Source organism: Balaenoptera ricei, chromosome 6, assembly GCF_028023285.1.
Source record: "Balaenoptera ricei isolate mBalRic1 chromosome 6, mBalRic1.hap2, whole genome shotgun sequence".
In the NCBI taxonomy this organism is placed as follows: Eukaryota; Metazoa; Chordata; class Mammalia; order Artiodactyla; family Balaenopteridae; genus Balaenoptera; species Balaenoptera ricei.
Genome location: NC_082644.1, coordinates 13,418,496 through 13,445,001, shown reverse-complemented (window position 1 = coordinate 13,445,001; position 26,506 = coordinate 13,418,496). Strand labels below are relative to the sequence as shown.

Here is a 26,506-nt window from a genome sequence, read left to right as displayed (position 1 = left end):
AATAAAGAAAAAAGAATGAAAAGAACTGAGGACAGTCTCAGAGACCTCTGGGACAACATTAAATGCACCAACATTCGAATTATAGGGGTCCCAGAAGAAGAAGAGAAAAAGAAAGGGACTGAGAAAATATTTGAAGACATTATAGTTGAAAACTTCCCTAATATGGGAAAGGAAATAGTTAATCAAGTCCTGGAAGCACAGAGAGTCCCATACAGGATAAATCCAAGGAGAAACATACCAAGACACGTATTACTCAAACTATCAAAAATTAAATATAAAGAAAACATATTAAAAGCAGCAAGGGAAAAACAACAAATAACACACAAGGGAATCCCCATAAGGTTAACAGCTGATCTTTCAGCAGAAACTCTGCAAGCCAGAAGAAAGCGGCAGGACATATTTAAAGTGATGAAGGAGAAAAACCTACAACCAAGATTACTCTACCCAGCAAGGATCGCATTCAGATTTGATGGAGAAATTAAAACTTTTACAGACAAGCAAAAGCTGAGAGAGTTCAGCACCACCAAACCAGCTTTACAAGAAATGCTAAAGGAACTTCTCTAGGCAAGAAACACAAGAGAAGGAAATCACCTACAATAACAAACCCAAAACATTTAAGAAAATGGGAATAGAAACATACATATCGATAATTACCTTAAATGTAAATGGATTAAATGCTCCCACCAAAAGACACAGACTGGCCGAATGGATACAAAAACAAGATCCGTATATATGCTGTCTACAAGAGCCCCACTTCAGACCTAAGGACACATACAGACTGAAAGTGAGGGGATGGAAATAGATATTCCATGCAAATGGAAATCAAAAGAAAGCTGGAGTAGCAATTCTCATATCAGACAAAATAGACTTTAAAATAAAGACTATTACAAGAGACAAAGAAGGACACTACATAATGATCAAGGGATCGATTCAAGAAGATATAACAATTGTAAATATTTATGCAGCCAACACAGGAGCACCTCAATATATAAGGCAAATACTAACAGCCATAAAAGGGGAAATCGACAGTAACACAATCATACTAGGGGACTTTAACACCCCACTTTCACCAATGGACAGATCGTGCAAAATGAATATAAATAAGGAAACACAAGCTTTAAATGATACATTAAACAAGATAGACTTAATTGATATTTATAGGACATTCCACCCAAAAACAACAGAATACACATTTTTCTCAAGTGCTCATGGAACATTCTCCAGGATAGATCATATCTTGGGTCACAAATCAAGCCTTGGTAAATTTAAGAAAATTGAAATCATATCAAGTGTCTTTTCTGACCACAACGCTATGAGACTAGATATCAATTACAGGAAAAGATCTGTAAAAAATACAAACACATGGAGGCTACACAATACACTACTTAATAACGAAGTGATCACTGAAGAAATCAAAGGGGAAATCAAAAAATACCTAGAAACAAATGACAATGGAGACATGACGACCCAAAACCTATGTGATGCAGCAAAAGCAGTTCTAAGAGGGAAGTTTATAGCAATACAAGCCTACATCAAGAAACAGGAAACATCTCGAATAAACAACCTAACCTTGCAGCTAAAGCAATCAGAGAAAGAAAAACAAAAAAACCCCAAAGTTAGCAGAAGGAAAGAAATCATAAAGATCAGATCAGAAATAAATGAAAAAGAAATGAAGGAAACAATAGCAAAGATCAATAAAACTAAAAGCTGGTTCTTTGAGAAGATAAACAAAACTGATAAACCATTAGCCAGACTCATCAAGAAAAAAAGGGAGAGGACTCAAACCTGTAGAATTAGAAATGAAAAAGGAGAAGTAACAACTGACACTGCAGAAATACAAACGATCATGAGAGATTACTACAAGCAACTCTATGCCAATAAAATGGACAACCTGGAAGAAATGGACACGTTCTTAGAAATGCACAACCTACCGAGACTGAACCAGGAAGAAATAGAAAATATGAACAGACCAATCACAAGCACTGAAATTGAAACTGTGATTAAAAATCTTCCAACAAACAAAAGCCCAGGACCAGATGGCTTCACAGGCAAATTCTATCAAACATTTAGAGAAGAGATAACACCTATCCTTCTCAAACTCTTCCAAAATATTGCAGAGGGAGGAACACTCCCCAACTCATTCTATGAGGCCACCATCACCCTGATACCAAAACCAGACAAAGATGTCCCAAAGAAAGAAAACTACAGGCCAATATCACTGATGAACATAGATACAAAAATCCTCAACAAAATACTAGCAAACAGAATCCAACAGCACATTAAAAGGATCATACACCATGATCAAGTGGGGTTTATTCCAGGAATGCAAGGATTCTTCAATATATGCAAATCAATCAACATGATGTACCATATTAACAAATTGAAGGAGAAAAACCATATGATCATCTCAATAGATGCAGAGAAAGCTTTTGACAAAATTCAACACCCATTTATGATAAAAGCCCTGCAGAAAGTAGGCACAGAGGGAACTTTCCTCAACATAATAAAGGCCATATATGACAAACCCACAGCCAACATCGTCCTCAATGGTGAAAAACTGAAACCATTTCCACTAAGATCAGGAAAAAGACAAGGTTGCCCACCCTCACTGCTATTATTCAACATAGTTTTGGAAGCTTTAGCCACAGCCATCAGAGAAGAAAAAGAAATAAAAGGAATCCAAATCAGAAAAGAAGAAGTAAAGCTGTCACTGTTTGCAGGTAACATGATACTATACATAGAGAATCCTAAAGATGGCACCAGAAAACTATTACAGCTGATCAATGAATTTGGTAAAGGAGCAGGATACAAAATTAATGCACGGAAATCTCTTGCATTCCTATACACTAATGATGAAAAATCTGAAGTGAAATTAAGAAAACACTCCCATTTACCACTGCAACAAAAAGAATAAAATATCTAGGAATAAACCTACCTAAGGAGACAAAAGACTTGTATGCAGAAAATTATAAGACACTGATGAAAGAAATTAAAGATGATACAAATAGATGGAGAGATATACCATGTTCTTGGATTGGAAGAATTAACATTGTGAAAATGACTCTACTACCCAAAGCAATCTACAGATTTAGTGCAATCCCTATCAAACTACCACTGGCATTTTTCACAGAACTACAACAAAAAATTTCACAATTTGTATGGAAACACCAAAGACCCTGAATAGCCAAAGCAATCTTGAGAACGAAAAATGGAGCTGGAGAAATCAGGCTCCCTGACTTCAGACTATACTACAAAGCTACAGTAATCAAGACAGTATGGTACTGGCAAAAACAACAGAAATACAGATCAATGGAACAGGAGAGAAAGCCCAGAGATAAACCCACGCACATATGGTCACCTTATCTTTGATAAAGGAGGCAAGCATATACAGTGGAGAAAAGACAGCCTCTTCAATAAGTGGTGCTGGGAAAACTGGACAGGTACATGTAAAAGTATGAAGTTAGAACACTCCCTAACATCATACAGAAAAATAAACTCAAAATGGATTAAAGACCTAAATGTAAGGCCAGACACTATCAAACTCTTAGAGGAAAACATAGGCAGAACACTATATGACATAAATCACAGCAAGATCCTTTTTGACCCAGCTCCCAGAGAAATGGAAATAAAAACAAAAATAAACAAATGGGACTTAATGAAACTTAAAAGCTTTTGCACAGCAAAGGAAACCATAAACACGACCAAAAGACAACCCTCAGATTGGGAGAAAATATTTGCAAATGAAGCAACTGACAAAGGATTAATCTCCAAAATTTATAAGCAGCTCATGCAGCTCAATAACAAAAAAACAAACAACCCAATCCAAAAATGGGCAGAAGACCTAAATAGACATTTCTCCAATGAAGATATACAGATTGCCAGCAAACACATGAAAGAATGCTCAACATCATTAATCATTAGAGAAATGCAAATCAAAACTACAATGAGATATCATATCACACCGGTCAGAATGGCCATCATCAAAAAATCGAGAAACAATAAATGCTGGAGAGGGTGTGGAGAAAAGGGAACACTCTTGCACTGTTGGTGGGAATGGTAATTGATACAGCCACTATGGAGAACAGTATGGAGGTTCCTTAAAAAACTAAAAATAGAACTACCATACGACCCAGCAATCCCACTACTGGGCATATACCCTGAGAGAATCATAATTCAAAAAGAGTCATGTACCAAAATGTTCATTGCAGCTCTATTTACAATAGCCAGGACATGGAAGCAACCTAAATGTCCATCATCGGATGAATGGATAAAGAAGATGTGGCACATATATACAATGGAATATTACTCAGCCATAAAAAGAAACGAAATGGAGTCATTTGTAGTGAGGTGGATGGAGTTAGAGTCTGTCATACAGAGTGAAGTAAGTCAGAAAGAGAAAAACAAATACAGTATGTTAACACATATATATGGAATCTAAGGGAAAAAAAAAAAAGGTCATGAAGAACCTAGTGGCAAGACGGGAATAAAGACACAGACCTACTAGAGAATTGACTTGAGGATATGGGGAGGGGGAAGGGTGGGATGTGACGAAGTAAGAGAGTGGCATGGACATATATACACTACCAAACGTAAAACAGATAGCTGGTGGGAAGCAACCACATAGCACAGGGAGATCAGCTCTGTGCTTTGTGACCACCTAGAGGGGTAGGATAGGGAGGGTGGGAGGGAGGGAGATGCAAGAGGGAAGAGATATGGGAACATATGTATATGTATAACTGATTCACTTTGTTATAAAGCAGAAACTAACACACCATTGTAAAGCAATTATACTCCAATAAAGATGTTATAAATAAATAAATAAATAAATAAATAAATAAATAAAATATTTTTAAAATGCAAAAAAAAAAATTCAACAAACATTTATTCAGACTACTAAAGGCAAGGTACTATATTAGGTGTTACTAACTCAAAAGGCACACCGACATGGTCCTTGATATTAAGGAACTGAAAGTTCTTAGAAATTAGACTTTACGGCTGGTTTTACATATATCCTCTAACCTCAAATTAACACAGGTAACTGCTACACAAATACATGCATACACATATGTACCCACACACATATATACACATATATATATATGTAAACACATATTAATATAGGTAGAGGGGGAGAGCCACTGAGATGCTAACTTACACAGATTGCTATATACCATGTTTATTTAAAAATAACTGCCACATATCCCCTGGAGCAATAACATTTTCCTATTCCGGAAATGAACCTGAATAGAAAAATTCAAAGGTCCTTTCCAGCTTTACCCTATTAATTCATTGACAATAGAAGTCCTGATAAATAAAGTGTTGAGATCAGGATCTAATTTCAAGATTTAATTTCTTATTAGTTGCTATACTTTTCAGACCTATGTTTAATAAAGGATACCAAAGTTGCAAAACCAACCCATTTCACTTTCAGAACCTTCAGTTTTATCGTCAACTTAGTAAATTATCTGTTTGCAAGTAAAAGCTCCAGTAAGGGACAGATATCATTTCTGCTCTGAGTGTTCAATAGACTAAAAATTTAATTTTCTTTGGTAACCAAAAATGTTTCTTACGTCAAGCACTGATCCAGAGAGATCAGCTCGTTCAAGATTTGCACAGCAGAGATTAGCGTGGGCAAGATTGCAGCGGCTTAAATTGGCCATTTTGAAGTTAATGTATCGAAGGTCCAAACGAGAAAGATCAGCACCACTGAAGTTTAAACCCTAAAATTAAAAAACACAAACTGTCACGATATTTAAACCATGTGTTGTATTAAATTCAATTACAATAGCTAACCACCATGTTTTTTAGAAGTAATTGGCAGTTCCGTCATTTGGAGTTCGTTACAAAACATGATCAAATGGAACTTCGATATATAAAATTAGTGTCCTTAATGGGTCCTCCTTAAACTCGACTTACATATAACATTAGAATGCATCCTGGCTGTGCCTCATTTATGTGCAGAAGTTTCTAAAGAGAGATCTCTGCTGGCCACATACCCGTTGATAAGTATTATTTTTTTATTAAACCTGATTGTACTTAAATTATTTTATTAATTCAATAATTCAAGATCATTTTATTTTTTTAAAGTGAGTATTGTTGTTGTTCTTAAAATCATTAGTGCTACAATACATAAAGGTAAAAGTATCTTCCACTGATTAACCATACATAACAACTGTACAACTGAGTTTATTTTTATTGCTGCAATTCCTATGCATTACTCAAAAACTGCTGCATGAGGCATAATTAGACAATAAAAAAGATTATTACATCTCTTTTTCTGTCTAACCATTTTGGGAGTAAATCAATGCTATGACCCATAACTAAAATATATCTTGCATGACAAAAGAAAACAAGGCAAGAAAAAAATTCCCAGAAGAATTTAAAACTTTACTCACAGATTTGCCTACACGAATATCTCATGTAAAAGTCTGCTTTAATTACCTGGCAACGCAATTCTGATTTGGTTGGAGTGGCTAGCAGAAATCGGACAAATTCCTTTCGAGATATTGGTGAATGATCTTCTGGTGGTTGAGAATTCTTGAAAAGCATATTGACAGATCAGTGGAGCATTTTGGGAGATAGCTACAATACATGTAATACTTGGGTAAGGTAAAAAGAGCCTTACCTTTATTGCCACTTCTAGGTGTTCAATCAATGAGTCAATACCAAAAAATCTTGCTTCTTCTAACACACCTATCATAATAAAAACAATTTGACTTTTATAGAATGCTATTCATTCTAATATTTACAGAATCATTTATAAAAAAATTCCATAAAGTTAAATTCTCATAACAGAAGTGAAATACAACAAGTAGGCTATCCATCAATATAGAAGAAAAATAACTAATGTTTAGAACATATATATGTATATATAGAATATTTTAAAATATTTGTAAACAAAGTTTTTCTAAATAGTTTACATACAGCAAAAGAAAGAAGACTAATGAATTAGAATGAAAGCTTTCCGTATTACAAAATTATTTCTGAAAATTAAATAGGCCACAGACAAAAAGTCCTAACATCACACATTCCTAAAATAACTGACACAGTGATTTGTAAGCCCAATAATAAATGATTAATTCACCTAATCTTAACATTTCATTGATTTTTTTAAAAAAATTTATTTATTTTTGGCTGCATTGGGTTTTCGTTGCTGCACGCGGGCTTTCTCTAGTCGCGGTGAGCAGGGACTACTCTTCGTTGCGATGCGCTGGCTTCTCATTTTGGTGGCCTCTTGTTGTGGAGCATGGGCTCTAGGAGTGCTCAGTAGTTGTGGCACATGGGCTCAGTAGTTGTGGCTCATGGGCTCTAGAGCACAGGCTCAGTAGTTGCGGTGCACAGGCTGCTCCGTGGCATGTGGGATCTTCCCGGACCAGGGCTTGAACCCGTGTCCCCTGCATTGGCAGGCGGATTCTTAACCACTGTGCCAACAGGGAAGACCTTCATTGACTTTTTTTTTTATATATATATACTTAACACAGTCACAGTACCATGGGTTTTCTTTTTTAAATAAATTTAATTAATTAATTAATTAATTTTTGGCTGTGATAGATCTTCGTTGCTGCGTGCGGGCTTTCTCTAGTTGCTACGAGTGGGGGTTACTCTTTGTTGCGGTGCATGGGCTTCTCACTGCGGTGGCTTCTCTTGTTGTGGAGCACGGGCTCTATGCAAGCGGGCTTCAGTAGTTGTGGTTTGCAGGCTGTAGAGCGCAGGCTCAGTAGTTGTGATGCACAGGCTTCGTTGCTCCGCGGCATGTGGGATCTTCCCGGACCAGGGCTTGAACCTGTGTCCCCTGAATTGGCAGGCGGATTCCTAACCACTGCGCCACCAGGGAAGCCCCTTGAGTTTTTGAATGAAGTAGATCTGAATCGGTTTGTCAGAGATCTTTTAGTTACTGAATCAGAATATTACAGAAGTGAATAAATGTAAGACAGCTTCAAAACAAAAGTCAGCAGTGTAATTCAGAAACCTTTCTTATAGGAGAATCAATTTTAAATAAAGGATTTCCAGGGGGCTCACACACGATGGCGGAATAGAAGGATGTGGAGCTCACCTTCTCCCACAAATACATCAAATATACATCTACATCTGGAACAATTCTCACAGAATACCCTCTGAACGCTGGCAGAATATCTCAAACACCCAAAATCGCATGAAAGATCTCCTCATAACCAGGTAGTACAAGAATAAAAAAAAAAGGCATTGGGATGGGACTTGCACATCTGGGAGGGAGTTGTGAAAGAGGAAAGTTTCCCACAACCTGGAAAGCCTCTTCACAGGTGGGGAGATCAGCCAGGACAGAAATGGAGCTTTAGAGGCTCAAAGCAAAGTGCAGCAGCTAGCTTATGGCAGGCAGGTCAGAGAGAGACCTGCACAGATGGTCCGGGTCACTGCCCTGTGCTCCCCAGCCTGAGATGTGCAACTGCTGGTGTGGGCGGGAGCTGAGTTCTGAAACTCGGGTTTCAGAGGACAGACCCAGGAAGAGGACCAGGGTCGGCTGCTTGGAGAAAGCCTGAAGGGGCTGGTATGGGCTGCAACCAGGGGTGTATGTAGAAGAAGCCCAGGCCCAGCATAGAAGCAAAGCCCTTTTGTTAAGGAGCATGGAAGGGAGGGACAGGCCTGCCATAGCAGCCTCTTTCTCCACACGCTTTCAGCTGACTCGGTGCTACCTGTAGGAGCTCTGGGAGCGTGCCAGCGGGGTGCCCACACGCAGAGGCGGGGCTGAAATCTGAGCCCTCTGCCCGCTGCTGTGCAGATCTACCCCACAGCCACTGGCTTTGTATACTCAGTGCCTGCAGGACATCCAAGTGGACAATGGGTGCTCCCGTGGCTGGGACCAGGCTGGCCTTAGCAGCTCTGTGGTTTGTGGGTGCATGCATGCAGAGGCTGGGCTGGAGGCTGCGCTGCTTCGATAGCTCCAACAGCGGGTTCAGGTGTGTGACTATTGTGGTCCTGCTACCTCACTTCATTGGATCATTGCCAGCAGACCTATGCTGGTGACTTTGTGAACACAGCGCCTGAGGGACACCAGGGCTTACTGCCTGCGTTCTCACGGTTGAAGTGGGACCGAGCGCAGTGCCAACAACAGTGTACTTTGTGAGCCCATACGATGGGTGACGGGTGACAGCACAGAATGCACTCCCTGGTGGAGAGTTCTGGAGGAGGAATACTCAGGGGCTCCTCTCCCTGGGCATACTCCAACCCCGACTACCCACACCACAGCTCAGAAACGGATCTGGGGGCTTCTACTGCAATAACTAGGGAGCAGACCCTGCCACTGAGAGGGCTGTGACAACCACAGAGCAAAGAGGAGGCCCCACTCAACATCCAGTGTAGCCTTTGGTCACCACAACATCAGTCACACCCCCTATCAAGGGGATAATGGCCAGCACACACTGAGGAAAGAGGTGGCAGGTATACATCCGGAAAACAGCCCTTGCACCAAAAATTTTAAACCCACACAAGCTACACAGGGACACTTCCACATACTAATAGCCCTCCAAGACCACAGTAGATAATTGTCATAAACTCATAGAGTAAGAGAAATATAAGTAAAATGAAGAAGCAGAGGAACCACTCCCAGAAAAGATCAAGAGAATTCCCCGGAAAGAACAAACAATGAAACAGATCTGCTCAGTCTAATAGACACCGAGTTCAAAAAAAAGATAATGAAAATATTGAAGGAACTAAGAAAGGTTATCAATACAAACGTAGATTACTTAAAAAGGAACTAGAAAGTGTAAAGAGGAGCCAAGGAAAATGAGAAAACTCATTCGCCAAGATGAAAGCTGAACTAAAGGCAATGAATAACAGGTTGAATAATGCAGAAGAATAAATAAGTGATCTGGAAGATGGAATGATGGAAATCCCCCAGTCAGAACAGCAGACAGAAAGCCAAATGGAAAAAAAAAAATTGAAAGCAATTTAAAAGACCTATGGGATAATGTAAAGTGTACCAATCTACACATAACAGGCATCGCAGAAGGAGAAGAAAGAGAAAAGGGGATTGAAAATGTATTTGAAGAAATTATGGCTGAAAACATCCCAAACTTAAAGAAGGAAACAGATACACAAGTACAGGAAGTACAGAGGGTCCCAAACAAGATGAACCCAAACAGATCTATACCAAGATATACTATAATTAAAATGGTAAAAGTTAAAGAGAGGATTCTAAAGGCAGCAAGAGAAAAAACAAAGGGATAATTACAAGGGAACCCCCTTAAGGCTATCAGCTGATTTCTTTACAGAAATGTTGCAGGCCACAAAGGAGCTGCAAGATATATTCAAAGGACTTAAAAGGAAAAATCTGCAACCTAGGATACTCTACCCAGCTAGATCAACACTTAGAATAGAAGGAGACAGAAAGAATTTCTCAGACAAGCAAAAACTAAAGGAATAGAGCAATACTAAATCTATCCCTAAAAGAAATACTGGAAGGTCTTTTCTTAGTAGAAAAGAAGTAAGAATCTGCAGGAAAGAGAAAATCACAATTGGAAAGTAAATCACATAAATAAGCCAGTATGCAGTTTTAAAAAAAATAATAATCATAAAATAAAATAATTTTTTTGTGAAAGTGATAACCACAATGAACAGCAAAAGGATAAACGTGAAGACGTAAAAGAGGACCTCAGAATCGTAAAACGTGGGGGAAGAGCGTAAGAAAACATAGGTTATCTTTTAGAATGTGTTTGAGGTTATATCACTATAGATTCTAAAGCAAGTACATATAGGAAGGGGTTAACATACTTGAAAAACAGGGTGACCACAAATCAAAGACATACAATAGATGCACAGAAACAAAAGGAAGAGAACACAAGCATAGTACAAAAGGAAATCATCAAACGATGAAAGGAAAAACAAAAAGAAAAAGAACAAAGAAGAAATACAAAAATCAACTGGAAAACAAGCTCTACAATAGCAGTACTTATCTATCAAAAGTTACCTTAAATGTCAATGGACTAAATGCTCCAATCAAAAGACACAGAGTGGCAGAGTGGATTAAAAAAACAAGAGCCTACAGAAGATGGTGGTGGGGGAGGACGCGGAGTTCAGGTCTCCCCACAACTAAGGTGCCTGCCAGATGCTGGTGGGGGACCTCAATGCCCAAGAAGACAGGAGGAACCCCCGAGTGACTGGGTAGGACATGGGGGGAGGGAGGGGGGAGGAGAAGTGGAGGCCAGACAGGACTGGCACCCCTGAGGGGTGACTGGGAAGGGGGAGGGGGGAGGGGTTCCCACGCCTGGACAGACCATCAGGGGCTTGGAGAATCAGGTGTTTCCCCTACCCAATCGGCCAGGAAGCGTGCAGGGCTCCTGGGCAGGGTCCTCAACCCTCCAAGGCCCCTCTGGGCCATTTTGTTTCTAGGGGCATAGGAAGGAGGCGGGGGTGGTGGAGAAGGGGAGAGGTGGATGGGGGAGGGGCCCTCTGTGATAGGAGGACCAGGGGAGGCACGGAGGTTGTTTCACCCACTCACTTGTGCCCGGGAAGCCTACTGGGCTGTCGGGCCTGGTCCTCCGTTTTCCTGGGCCCCCTTCTCTCCCAGGCCCCCTCTGGCCTCATGGGTCCTAGGGGCATGGGAGGGAGAAGGGGGAAAGAGAAGGAGAGGCGGACAGTGGTGGGGGGAACCCTCAAGGACCGGAGGATCGGGGAGGTGTGGAGGGTGTTTCCCCAGACCACTCAGCCCGGGAGACCTGCTGGGGTCCCAGGCCAGGTCCTCCACCCTCTGAGGCCCCCTCTGTGCCACGCTGGTCCTGGGAGCGGAGGGAGGGAGTAGGTGGGAAGGGGAGGAGAGGCGGATGGGGCGAGGGGACCCTCCAGGGCCGGAGGATCAGGGGAAGCAACCCAGGCGTTTCCCCTGCCCACTCAGCTCCAGGAAGCCTGTTGGGCTTCCGGGTCTGGTCCCTTGCCTTCTGGGGCCACCTCTAGCCACGTGGGTGCTGTGGACATGGGAGGGAGAAGAAGAGAGGCCAATGGGGAGGGGCCCTCTGGGACTTCCCCTGCCCACTTGGGCTCAGTGAGCATGCTGGGGTCCTGGACCTGGTCATCTGCCCTCCAGGGCCAGAGGCACTCCTGGACCCCTCCTGCTGTGTTGAGTCTAAGACCCTGCCCCAGGGCCTTTTCTGGCCCTGTGGGTCCTAAGCATAGGTCCCGTCCACCACCTAAACCCTACCCCTACCTAAGCCCCGCCCCCCACAGCCAAGGCCTTTTCTGGCTTCCCCCCCCCTTTATTACTACTGTGGTTCTGTTTTACCTTCCAGTTGTTGTTTCATCTATATTTTTATTTTTTTATTCTTTCTAAGATAGCTGTTAGCTTTCTCATCTTATTATTTACTCTTTCTTACTGTTCTGTTCCTTTTCTTCTTTTGTCTTTTTGGCACCTCGCATGGCTTGCAAGATCTTGGTTCACGAGCTGGGGGTCGGGCCAGAGTTCCTGCAGTGGGAGCTCCGAGTCTGATCCACTGGACTAACAGAGAACCTCAGATCCCAGGGAATATTCATAGGAGTGAGGTCTCCCAGAGGTCCTCATCTCGGAACCAAGACTCAGCTTTACCCAACAGACTACAAATGCCAGTGCTGGAAGCCTCAGGCCAAACAACCAGTAAGACGGGAACACACTCCCACCCATCAAAAAAAAACAAAAAACAAAAAACAAAATGAGATGACAAAAAAATTATGTCACAGATGAAGAAGCAAGGTAAAAACCTACAAGACCAAATAAATGAAGAGGAAATAGGCAACCTACCTGAAAAAGAATTCACAGTAATGATAGTAATGAGGATCCAGAATCTCGGAAATAGAATTGGAGGCACAGATTGAGAAAATACAAGAAATGTTTAACAAAGATCTAGAAGAACTAAAGAACAAATAGAGATGAACCATGCAATAACTGAAATGAAAAATACACTAGAAGGAATCAATAACAGAATAACTGAGGCAGAGGAACGAATGAGTGAGCTGGAAGATGGAATGGTGGAAATAACTGCGGAGGAGCAGAATAAAGAAAAAAGAATGAAAAGAATTGAAGACAATATCAGAAACCTCTGGGACAACACTAAACACACCAACATTCAAATTATAGGGCTCCCAGATGAAGAAGAGAAAAAGAAAGGGTCTGAGAAAACATTTGAAGAGATTATAGTTGAAAAATTCCTTAACATGGGAAAGGAAATAGTCACCAAAGTCCAGGAAGTGCAGAGACTCCCATACAGGAAAAACCAGAGAAGAAACACACCAAGACACATATTAATCAAACTAACAAAAATTAAATTCAAAGAAAAAATATTAAAAGCAGCAAGGGAAAAACAAAAAATAACATGCAAAGGAATCCCCATAAGGTTACCAGCTGATTTTTCAGCAGAAACTCTGCAGGCCAGGAAGGAGTGGCAGGATATACTTAAAATGATGAAAGAGAAAAACCTAGAACCAAGATTCCTCTACCCAGCAAGCATCTCATTCAGATTTGATGGAGAAATCAAAAGCTTTACAGACAAGCAAAAGCTAAGAGAATTCAGCACCACCAAACCAGCTTTACAACAAATGCTAAAGAAAATTCTCTAGGTGGAAACACAAGAAAAGAAAAAGACCCACAAAAACAAACCCAAAACAATTAAGAAAATGGTCAAAGGAACATACATATTGATAATAACCTTGAATGTAAATGGATTAAATGCCCAAACCAAAAGACACAGACTGGCTGAATGGATACAAAAACAAGACCCATATATATGCTGTCTACAAGAGACCCATTTCAGACCTAGGGACACATACAGACTGAAAGTGAAGGGATGGAAAAAGATACTCCATGCAAATGGAAATCAAAAGAAAGCCGGAGTAGCAATACTTCTATCAGATATAATAGACTTTAAAATAAAGACTGTTAGAAGAGACAAGGAAGGACACTACATAATGATCAAGGGATCAATCCAAGAAGAAGATAAAACAATTATAAATATTTATGCACCCAACACAGGAGCACCTCAATACATAAGACAAATGCTAACAGCCATAAAAGGGGAAATCGACAGTAACACAATAATGGTAGGAGACTTTAACACTCACTCTCACGAATGGACGGATCAATGCAAATGAAAATAAATAAGGAAAAACAAGCTTTAAATGACACAACAGACCGGATAGATTTGATTGATATCTATAGAGCATTCCACCTGAAAGTGGCAGAATACAGTTTATTCTCAAGTGCACACGGAACATTCTCCAGGACAGATCACACCTTGGGTCACAAATCAAGCCTAGGAAAATTTAAGAAAATTGAAATCATATCAAGCATCTTTTCTGACCACACGCTATGAGACTGGAAATCAATTACATGAAAAAAACTGTAAAAAACACAAATACACGGAGACTAAACAGTGTGCTACTAAATAACCAAGAGATCACTGAAGAAATCCAAGAATAAATAAACAAATGCATAGAAACAAATGACAACAAAAACATGACGACCCAAAACCTATGGGATGCAGCAAAAGCAGTTCTAAGAGGGAAGTTTATAGCAATTCAATCTCACCTAAAGAAAAAAAACAAACAAACTATCTAACCTTACACCTAAAGCAACTAGAGAAAGAAGAACAAAGAAAACCCAGTCAGTAAAAGGAAAGAAACCATAAAGATCAGAGCAGAAATAAATGAAATATGAAAAAAGAAAATAGCAACGATAAATAAAACTAAAAGTTGGTTCTTTGAGAAGATAAATAAAATTGATAAACCCTTAGCCAGACTCATCAAGGAAAAAAAGGGAGAGGATGCAAATCAGTAAAATTAGAAATGAAAAAGGAGAAATCACAACTGACACCGCAGAAATACAAAGGATTGTAAGAGACTACTACAAACAATTATATGCCAACAAAATGGACAACCACAAAGAAATGGACAAATTCTTGGAAAGGTACAATTTTCTAAGACTGAACCAGGAAGAATCAGAAAATATAAACAGACCTATCACAAGTAATGATGAAACTGTAATTAAAAATCTTCCAACGGGGCTTCCCTGGTGGCACAGTGGTTAAGAATCTGCCTGCCAATGCAGGGGACACAGGTTCAAACCCTGGCCCAGGAAGATTCCACATGCAGCAGAGCAACTAAGCCCATGCGCCACAACTACTGAAGCCCGCGCACCTAGAGCCCATGCTCCGCAATAAGAGAAGCCACTGCAATGAGAAGCCCATGCACCACAACGAAGAGTAACCCCCGCTCGCCGCAACTAGAGAAGGCCCACGTGCAGCAACAAAGACCCAGAGTAGCCAAAAATAAATAAATAAAATAAATAAATTTTTTTAAAAATTATAAAAACAAACAAACAACAAAATCCCTTAGCATCCTTACTGATGAAATCTAAATCTATTTAGAATCTAAAATCAGAAGGTATGGGGTAGATATATACCTGAAAGACTATCTACCTGTGTAGATATATGAGTGTATATTTACACTCATATGCATGTAAAAACATTTAGTTTTAAAAATGGAAAAGATACTTTTACTTTATGAAAATATACATTACTAAGCAAGTGAAAAGAAAATACAAATCCTAAAAAGTGTGAGGAATTACACTGAAAACTCACCCAACAAATTAATCCCATCGTTTACAATGAGCTGTCCGTGACGCAAGTAGTTCAAAATGGGTTCAAAGTACTCAGGACTTCGGTCAATTAAGAAAGCTCCTCTATGATCTTGCTTATTTCCCCACACACCTGTGGGACCATTAAAATGAAGAAAGCCCCCCATAAACAAAAAACAAAGTTAGAAATTTATAGAAGGAAAATTGCGTAACATATTAGTTAAGTTTTTACCCTTGTAAAAATTATTACTGATTCCATTAAAAAGTACAGAAGGACAGGAGTTATAAAGTCAATACAACTACAAACAGATCACACAAAATGTGATCTCACTGCACTCACCTTTGTCCTTAAACATGTGGGCCAGCATACTGTCAGGTTCTTTATTCACTAAAGTGCTCCTAAGAATTCAGGGAAAAAAATTGATTTCTCCATTTGTCTTTATAAACAAACATATTTAAGTCAAGAGTATACTTGATCCCAGCTGCTCTCTCAAAAAGATGCATGCTATAACCTGGGAGGAGTGATGCTGGGAAACAAAAATGTGCAGTAAGTTGCCATTTATCAAAATCTCTTCTAATCTGGCACTTCCTTTGATTTAAATATTGGTTTCGTTGCCTTTAATTTCAATGCTGATCTATCCTTCTAACAAGCTACTGTATCACAATTTTCTTGATCGAAACTTACATTTTTCTTATGCCTTTAGTATAAGCAGTTGTAGTCTACAAATTTCAATATTGTTAATTTTTTACTTGTGTTGCACGTACATTACTCAATATTTTAAAAGCATCTAAAAACAGTAAATTCATGCTTTTCATGCTTTCTCTGGAATGACTTGTGAACCATTTTCTACTCTTAGAAAAAATTTTCTAAATATTGGCTTCAAATCACATAGTATATTTAAGCAGCATTGGAATATCTTCTAAGGAAATCAGCAAACTGAAGGAGAGAACAAACAGTACATAGTACCCACTCAACACACACATACACGTGCACCTACCGTGTGGTTGTAAAGTACCGCCCTCCAACATTTAATGTTAGCCAGTCTGTGTGAGATCCTGACAACCCTTCCGGTACTTTAGAATCTGTCTGAGGGTCTAGAGACGACATGTAGAAAAAATAAACATTAAGTTGGGGGGGGTTTGGGGAAGATGGCAAGAGTATAATTTTTTAAACTAAAACACACACATAAAAGCATGCCAGAGCTACTAGGACAGGAAGCCCTGTACCCACAGACAGTATCTAAAACAAAACTAGGTGATAAGGTATCCCGCCAACACCGACAACTAGAAGAGCAGCATGGCATCAGCATCCTTGACGGAAGAAGCATCCTTGACAGAAGAAGCATCCTTGACAGAAACAACAGGGTATGTGATGATCCTAAGAATTCCAAAGTAACCCATAAATGCTCACTTCAAAACTCGGCAAGTCTACTTGAGAACAGCCGAACGGAAGTGGGAGGGGTGTGCCCACTCCAACCATGGGTGATTCAAGCAGTCTGCAGTAAGATCTGAAGAGGCTGAAAACAAACTCTCAAAACCCACCCAGCCAAAGCTCTCACCTAGGACAAAGTCCCACACTGAGGATAAGATGTTGGGAAAAGAATCCAAGTTGAACAGAACAGAGACAACAGAGACAAAAGGAAAAGGAGTCCAGATAAAAGTCAAAAAAGGTCAAGCAGAACCAAAATATATTAGAAGGTGACTTCCATATTTTTTAATACTTCATAAAAACAACATAAAAGGGACACCTAGAGCCATGAAATTACAAAAACTTTCCTAAGTCAGCTCCCTTCTCAAGTTAAGGAAAACGAATTTTATGTAAAAAAGAGCAACAGAAAATCCCATACAAGATTATTAAAAGAATAGGAAGAATTACATCCCTATAGATAATGAAAATGTGCCAGATAATGAAAATGTGCCAGAAAGAAATGGCCACAAAATAGGTAAACAATAATATTCCAAATATGCTAAAAGAAGTATATAATACAAGGTATGAAAAAGCAACATAAACCAGAATCACAAAATTCAGAAATGAGGCAAGAGAACTCAGGAGAGAATTAGAAATAAAAAGCATTTCAGAAATGAAGATTAAACTAGAAGAAACACAGGAGTGAAAGAACACCACAGATAATGCCTTAAGGAAAATAAAAATTGAAGAGAGGAAAGCTTTAAAAATCAAGAAGAAATGAAGAAAGAGATGAAAAGGATTTAACAGAAGATTTCAAATATAGAAGACAAGTGTAGAAGATCCAACACATATACAATAGGAGTCCTGAAAGGAGAAAATCAAAGCATGGTAACAAAATAAATACATAAAGTTCAAGAAAACTTATCTGAAATTAAAAAAAAAAAAAAAGATGTGAAACTACATACTGAAAGGGCCCACCACATATCTGAGAGACTCAACCCAGAACAGCTCAGAACACCCAGAAATAGTATACTAAAATTACTGTACTTTAAAGAAAGAGAATAATCCCTTGGGTGAGCTAGGAGAAATAATCACTTATGAAAGATCAGATTTTTTTTGACACCAAAACTCTATGTCAGAAAAAAATGCAGTAACATATTTAAGATATTTAAAGAAAAATAATGTGAACCAAGGATTTTTTAACAACCTAATTGAGGTATAATTGAAATACAATAAACTACATATCATTAAAGTTTGCAATTTGTTCAGTTCTGACATATGATTTTATGACCAGTCAAACTGTCTTTCAGGTATAGAAGCCACATGCAAGATGTCAGAGAATATAGTTCTCACAAGTTCTTTATAAAGAATCTACTAGAGAACAAGTTTCAGACAACCACTCGAGGCATCAGTTTAAGGACTGGAGGAGTAAAACTAAGTGATGGTTTTAAGGGAGAGAGTATAGTATACAATGGTGTGTGTGTGTGTATGTATATAGTATATAATAATAATATTTGACAATGGATACACAATACGATTATTTTTTAAGTAAGGAAAGAAAGGAATGAGCATATTAAAAAAATGTTTAACTGTCTTGAGTAGTCACATTGGTATTCAAAGTATTGGGATTATTATTGAAACTTTTATGTGTATTTTGTGTAGGATGAAGGAAATGAGTAATTATGTGACATGACAACCCCATCACTCCCTACGTCCTTGGAAACCAGGATTACTGATATGCAAGAAAGGAGACATAGATGTAAGATAGAAGATGTTAAATAAAAATATTATAATCCTGATATAAACCAAAGTATTAGTATGGACCCAAGAGATATTTTATCTGTTTATATGTTATATGTGATATAAAGCTTTATATCATATCATATTTATTATATATGCATTTTATCCTCTCGCTAGCTATGTATTTCCAACTCTGTTCACCAAAAAGCCTAGTAATCATGACGAACCCAGTGGCAGCGAGCCTCCCCAGCACCCAGGCTGGGTCTTGAAATGACATTTTCCACTAAAAGAAATCAAGGCTTCCAAGGAAAAAACACTGATTTGGGTTTAGGACAAGAGAAGTATAAGATGAACACTTTGTTATTCCAGATGGTAAGGAAAAGACTCATGGGGAGAAGGACATGAAGGGATTTCCACTGGCCAAAAGTAAAATAACCTAGGTATCGATAAATGCAGAGGATGAAAACATACCAAATATTTTTAACTCTGAAAGTTTGTAACGATAAAACAAAACCCGCTAATCAATCACTTTTTGTTTTGTTGTTTGTATGTATGCAATGAACCAATTAAGTGACCACTGCCTGCCAACCCACTCTGTTAGGCTAATGGATAAGAAAAGATGAGAAAAATTTTTTGTTCAGTCTTAAGGCAGAAACCGAGAATATGCATTTACGTCTAAGTTGCTGTGTGATGATCTTGAGCACTACCTCCACTCACCAAATACAATTATTGTGAAGGCTTAAAGAAATACTTAAATATTCAGGGTGTGATTGTCTGGAACTAAATATATCAAATCTTCGTGAAAGAATATTTATTTAAGCCTCAGGCTCTTTCCTTTGAGATATACAAAGTATAAGCTTACTTCGAAACTGAAGGGTAGTGTGTGTGTGTGTGTGTGTGTGTGTGTGTGTGTGTGTGTGTGTGTGTGGTTGCTACCAAGTCACTTTTGACTGATTTGATTTAACTGCTGTGAATGACTGGCAAACATTACTTTTTCGAGCAATATATGCTTAAAAAATATGTAACATAACAGAGATTTTGATAACTACTATCAAAGAGAAAATTTCAAAACAAAACAGTTATAGTTCTAAAATCAAAACCACCCTATCATGTCATAATTAATGAATATGTGCACATCCAGAGCCTTTTAACAGCGCGTAAAAGATGAGGTATCCATACTAAAATATGATCATCTAATTCAAGTTAGAAATTTACTTTCACACACACCCCCAATGCAGAATCAAGAAAGGTATGAAGAGCTGAATACTGCTATAAGACACCTTGTAATGTTAAGCTTAGTAAAGCCATGTAAAATAGTTGCCATTTCATCTTTATTTCGGCAGACAAAATTGGCTTTTAAGGAAGTCACTTACCAATAAATGGTTCTCCTTCACACACAAACAAAACATCATCATCCCTGGGGAAATCAAAATTTAAAAAGCCACCATCAAAATCCAGAAATCACATTAATTATCTGTTGACTAGAGGAACTATTCCTTAGAATAATGTAGAAGATCTGTTTTGCTATCTATGTGGCAAAGAAGTTGACCAAGTTCCAGTGTTTTTTGTTTAAACCCAGGTTGTTTAAGCCTCTTCCTGCTCCAAAATTCTATGATCTGATGAGAATGGAATGAGGTGAACTAGACACTTGTCTTAAAAAGATAAATCTGCCGAGGGTATGTAAAAACCAAAACCAAAAAAAAAAAAAAAAACCAAAACCACTATTGTGGTGGATCACTGATGAGTTAACTCTACTTAACATTCTATTTTATTTAGCAAGTTTTCACCAAAGTAGGTCTCTGTGACGTTTATAAAATTCAAAGTGCTTAACCCCCTGACTTAACTGCCTCTGGATTTAAATTCAAAGAAGATCCTGCACATGAAAGTACTTCTGAAATGGAAAAAACAAAACGAAACCCACTATACAAATTATGTGCATTCAGCTTTCTTATCAATTGGAGAATATACTACTGAAGAATGTTATGTTCAAAGGATATGATTAAAGCTATAGCCAATGCTTCTTTTTTCACTTTAATTCTATAACCCTAAATAAATTATTAGGGTTTTTCTGCCACATCATCAGCTGCTTTGTGCTTTGGAAATGAAAATAAATTTTCATATTAAATCTAAGAAGAATATAATTGGAAATAACTCTGCTGTAAACACTCACCCACTATACTCACCTAAATGTAAATGAATACCCATAATTCAAAAATCTGGATTATCAGTGTATATCCTCCTTCCCTGCTCCACCCCACCGTACGATTAGTATAAATGATCAGAGCTTGTACTGTGAACCACAAATTATTAAACAGGTAGATATAATATAAATATATACTTGTCCTAGCTCTTTTTTAATTGAAGTATAGTTGACACACAATATTATGTTAGTTTCAAGTGTACAACATAGTGATTTGACAATCAAAATACATGAAATGATCACCACGATAAGTCTAGTAACTGTCTGTCACCATACAAAATTATTACAGTGTGCTGCCAATTACATTCCTGTGACTTATCTATTTTATAACTGGAAGTCTGTACCTCTTAAGCCCCTTCACCTATTTCACCCAACCCCGCCAGTCTCCTCCCCTCTGGCAACCACCAGGTTGAGTTCCAAATAGGTAGATATTTTATAGTTCAGAAGGCTTCAGTTATGACCTTCTTCAATTACGACCTATGTTGTAGAAATTTTTATTTCTATAAGAATATAAATTATATTTCTATAAGACATCACAGGAACACATAGAATTTTTCTTGGAAGCCGAGTCTGTGTTTGTTAAGGAGATATTTAGGTTGATATAAATCATTCAATTATCCATAGAAACACACAGAAGCTGGGAGATAGATATTGAAAAACTAAGAAACTCTTCTAATTTATTTGGAATTAAAATCTTTATCTTTTAAGTCTATAATCTTTTCTACTTGTTCACCAGGCCAGTTAACTTTTTAAGACTAATATGAAAATTTGTTTTCCTCTAATTAACAAAAATCAACTATTAAATGTATGACCTGGGTAAATCATTTAACTTCTCAGATGTTTAGTTTCCTCATTTATAAAACAAAGCGACTAGAAGTGTTTAAAGGCAGTATGCTATGTTGAAAGGTTATTCTGACCTGGGTTTAAGTGAATATTAAACTTTGTATACTACCATAATTTAGAACATCATTATCTTCACAACATCAATTTTAAAAAACCCACGCAGGGACTTCCCTGGTGGTCCAGTGGTTAAGACTCCACACTTCCAACGCAGGGGGTGTGGGTTCGATCCCTGGTCAGGGAACTAAGATCCCACATGCCTTGCGGCCAAAAAAATAAATTAAAAAGTCCATGCTTTACCGATTAAATGAGGTAACTTGGGCAAAGCAAATACAACTTAACTGGCACAGAGTCAGTACTTAGTTTGTGTTCCCATTCCATCGTCTTTGAGCCCCCTCCTGCTCCAAAATTCTATGATCCCACGAGGATGGAATGAGGTGAACTGGACATTGGTTTTAAAATATGCCTGGCATACTTAAAAAACAAAACCCCAAACAAACAAACAAACCAAAACCACTACTGTGGTGGATCACTGGTGAGTTAACTCTAGTTAAAATGCTATCTTATTTAGCAAGTTTCCACCAAAGTAGGTCTCTGTAAACGCTTATAAAATTCAAAGCATTCTTAGGAAATGAACTGAACAATAAGCAGTAGCATATAAAAGAGATCAATTAAGTTTCTAGTATTAAAAATTCAGGTCTTATTAGATCCGTTTCTAGTAACGTAGAGATTCCTCATAGCCATATATGAACTCTGCAGAAAGACTATGAGTATATTGGAATGTATTCAGGGTTTTCTATCTGATCAATGCATCGTAAGTGCAAATTACTTAAATTCCAAACAGCAAATTCTAGGCAATCATTGGCCAAAATCCTGTATTCTTAACAGTGATTAAATACTGCTTAAGGGAAACAGCATAGCACCAAGAAGCTGAGCGCACACTGTAGACAGCTTATAAAAAGGTGAAGGTTACCTGATCAAAGCAATATCATCAATCAGTCCACCTTTCCCATTATACACACTGGTGGCTTTTATGCCGAGTTTATTGCTGGCCACAGAAAGCAAATCAGATAAAGTTCCATATACAGCGACCACCTGTAAACACACCAGATTAATTTGAACAACTTACATAATAATTTCGTCACTCACAAATTAAAAACCACCACACTATAAACAGGTCTAAAAAATCAGATTATCACATAAAAAGAGATTTTGAGAGCTTCTTAAAAGTTTCTTTTTCTTTTATGACTGAAATATTTACTTAGTGCCTAACACTGCTGAAATCCAAGACTAGAGAAATCATCTCTAAAAACAAACTACAATCTTACAGTATGTTAAACAGTGCTCCAGTTCTGACATAAGAGACCCGCACTTGAATTTAGATTCTGACATTTTCTAGCTGTCAGCTCAAGACAAATTATTTAACCTCTTTATGCTTCTGTGGCTTTAACTAGAAATGAGGAAAACAGTTACACCTGTATCAGAAGGTTGTCACAAGGATGAAATGAGTTAATGCATGATAAGAGCTTCACAAAGTGCCTGAGACCTATTAAGTCTTTAAGATGTTGCTTTTACATTATTCCTTTCTTAAAGGAATGGTTTATTTTTTTAAACAGGAAAAATTTACTGTTTATTATAACATTTACCATGTCAACTACCATATGAACAGTTAACGACTTCCCACCTCATTTAACTTCAATAACTATATACTGTATAAAAGCCAGATTTTGGCTAGCATTCTTAAGTACAGCGTAGACCTGGGTTACAATGAATTGCTCCGTCCTGCTTTAAATCAGGCACAGTCTGACACTTGTCCAACATACATGCAGTTGCTTAGGTAGGGGGTAGAGACTCTGTACATGTAGTGAAATTTTGCTCCAGCCATAACTGTAACTGTGTATAGTTGTACCATTACCAGTCAGATCTCCGAAAATTATGAATAAAAAAGCGGGTAAGGAGCTGAACCTAAAGCATGAGCAGCCAGCTGACTTCCCACAGGATGCTGGATAAAGGTGCCATATGAAATGGAACCGGGGCTAGTCTTTTGTTCAGTGGTCACTGGAGTACAGTAGACAGTGAATTTTTTGTTAAGTAAATGAACTGAACAGTCAAGTGTGGAGTGAGTTGTTTGCCAATAGGAGTGTGTAGTGTTTCAATAGCAGAGTATAGAGATTCCAACTCTTTTCTCTTGGATCAGGACCTACGAGAAGTGTTGCAAGCTGGGGCATTTTGGGGAAGAGGGGTAGGCAAGCAGAGTTTAAAGGGAACTACGTGGATTATTAAAGATAATGCACAGCCCAAGTGCTCATAAATGTGTGAATGGATAAACAAAATGTGGCATATCCATACAATGGAATATCATTCAGCTCTAAAAAGGAATACAATTCTGACACATGCTACAACATGCATGAATCTTGAAAACATTATGCTAAGTGAAATTAGCCAGACATAAAAAAAGACAAATATCATGTGATTCCACTTGTATGAGGTACTTAGAACAGGCAAATTCATAGAAAGTAGAAGAAAGGTTACCGGGGCAGAAGGGGTAATGGAGAGTTACTGCTTAATGGGTACAGAGTTCCTGTTCGGGAGGATGAAAAAGTTTTGGAAATGAAAAGTGGTGAGGTTACACACATGAATGTACTTAATGCCAATGAAATGTACACTTAAAATGGCTAAAAGGGTAACTTTTATGTTGTGTATATTTTACCATATGATAAAAAAGATAACAGCACAAAGCACCTGGCCGAATGTCTGACACCCAGCAGACACCACCATAAATGATTGAAGCTTGAAGAACATGTGTCCCCCGTATTTCCTATCATTTTTCACCTTTGTAACAGAGCCTGGAATTCTAACCGTTATTGCAGATACGAGTTCCAGAGGAGAAAGATTTAGAAAATTCTTAGTATAATAGCAACTATGACAAGAACGCTGTTGTTAGAAAGGAGGATCTTCTTACTCTCCCCTCGCGGTTCCCAGACTGTAAAAGGTGTTTTGCATTTGCTTTGATCAGTCGCTTGGCTCTTTGCTTCTTGTATAGCTTCACATGGTTTTCTTTCACCTGACATTATCCGCTCCTTGCCCTAACATTAACTTTCTCCACCCATTTCTTTTCACTTCTCTCCCTCAAGCATCATGAAATGGTTGGAAATTCAATGTATCTCTCTCTGTATTATGCTCCTGAATTTAAATATTAGAGCATACCACTTTATCTAACTTATTTTTCAAAAATACATCAAATTAAATTGTTATTCGATTGACTTGATTTTTCCTGTGGGTCAGTTGTTTCCTAATGGAAATACAGGCCACCTGCCATGTTCGAAAGCTGCGCTGTCCAATTTGGAAGCCACTAGCTACAAGAGGCTATTTAAGTTTTAATGTATTGCTATTAATTAAAATAAAAGTCAGTTCATCAGTTACAATAGTCATATATGAACTGCTCAATAGCCACAATGGCTAGTGGTTACCATACTGCACAGCGCAGATATGGACTATTTCCTTCCTCACAGAGCGTTCTATTGGACACTGCTGCTTCAAAGAGCAGAATAAAGTCAGGAACAAGGAAACAACTATTTTAATTGTTAGGCTTGACCATGCCATAGCAACTCACAGTAACCAAGTGGTAGAGTCCAACTCAAACCCTGTTGTTTTGTATGGAAGGTTGAGTAGTTACCATCTTTCTTTTCTCCCCATTGAAGTCAAATTTGATTATAAGATTAAAAACAAAAACAAAGTCACACATCACACAGTTTGGCAATTTCAGGGCAATCAACGTACAACAGGTGTTTCCTTGTAGGCTGCAATACTAAGGAGCACATTCTAGATACAAATTGAGTTCATCTTTATTTTATCATCACTTAAATAAGCCCTCACATAGTATTGAACACAATTTATCATTACCCCAAATATTTTCTAACCTGACTTCTTATCTAGACTGTAAAGGTTTAATAATAAATTTTTAATTTGTAAAAAGTGGTTATTCATTCGGTGAATTTAGGTAACCAATAATCCCTTGTAATGCTGATGGGCAGCACTGAAGTACATCCCTGTACTACCCAAATCTCTAACATCCAGAAAAGAACTGCAGCCAGTTTAAAAAGACGGATCCTCTTAAGTGTCACAGTATCTGGCTTATAGTAGGTCTCTGATAAATGTTTCTTGAATGTCAGATGAAATTTTCATTGCTTTCAGAGTGTTGAACGAGGACATGCCTTTTCTGTGTGTGAGTCAGTTATATTTGTCTTTTCCACTGACATTAAGTTTAAAAAAAAAACAAAGTACACAGTAGAATGCAATTCTAAAGTGATGTTCATACAGTTCATATGAGTATGGAAAGTGGCTATCTTTGGATAGAATTAAGGTTCACTTATGAGTTTTTGTTTTGTCCTCCAGATTTGTTACAATGAACTTCTATTATTTATGCAATAAAGGAAAAAAGTTTTAACTTAGGGTTTCCATAGCTCTAGATATTAGATTTACAAATAAGAATTATTTTAGCAGTTGACAAGTAATCTGGTAATGGACAATTTTCTTTAAGTGAAATAACCAAAGGGCCATCAATTAGAGAAAAGAGCACTGAAATTACTGCAAAGAATCTTATAGCACTGAAAATCTGAAAATTTACCTTAAGTTGGGCCAACATACTTTTCATTTGAAAGGCATTTTTAGCATTTGTTTTCAACAAGATCACTTTAGCTGACTCTCTTGAGCATACTAACAAATAACTCACAAATAAAGACTGTAG

The 26,506-nt window shown here is 38.1% G+C and overlaps 1 protein-coding gene across 1 annotated transcript in view; it reads right to left on the bottom strand.

The window, feature by feature from the left end:
• Positions 1-26,506, bottom strand: part of KCTD9 (potassium channel tetramerization domain containing 9) — a 58,566-nt gene that overhangs the window by 25,397 nt on the left and 6,663 nt on the right. Inside the window, exons 2-9 of the mRNA XM_059926243.1 lie at positions 22,733-22,854; positions 20,093-20,136; positions 16,570-16,666; positions 15,912-15,970; positions 15,576-15,704; positions 6,626-6,693; positions 6,442-6,537; positions 5,571-5,720 (exon numbers count right to left, since the gene is read on the bottom strand). Coding sequence (XP_059782226.1) covers positions 5,571-5,720; positions 6,442-6,537; positions 6,626-6,693; positions 15,576-15,704; positions 15,912-15,970; positions 16,570-16,666; positions 20,093-20,136; positions 22,733-22,854 — 765 coding nt within the window. The remainder of the gene's footprint in view (positions 1-5,570; positions 5,721-6,441; positions 6,538-6,625; positions 6,694-15,575; positions 15,705-15,911; positions 15,971-16,569; positions 16,667-20,092; positions 20,137-22,732; positions 22,855-26,506) is intronic.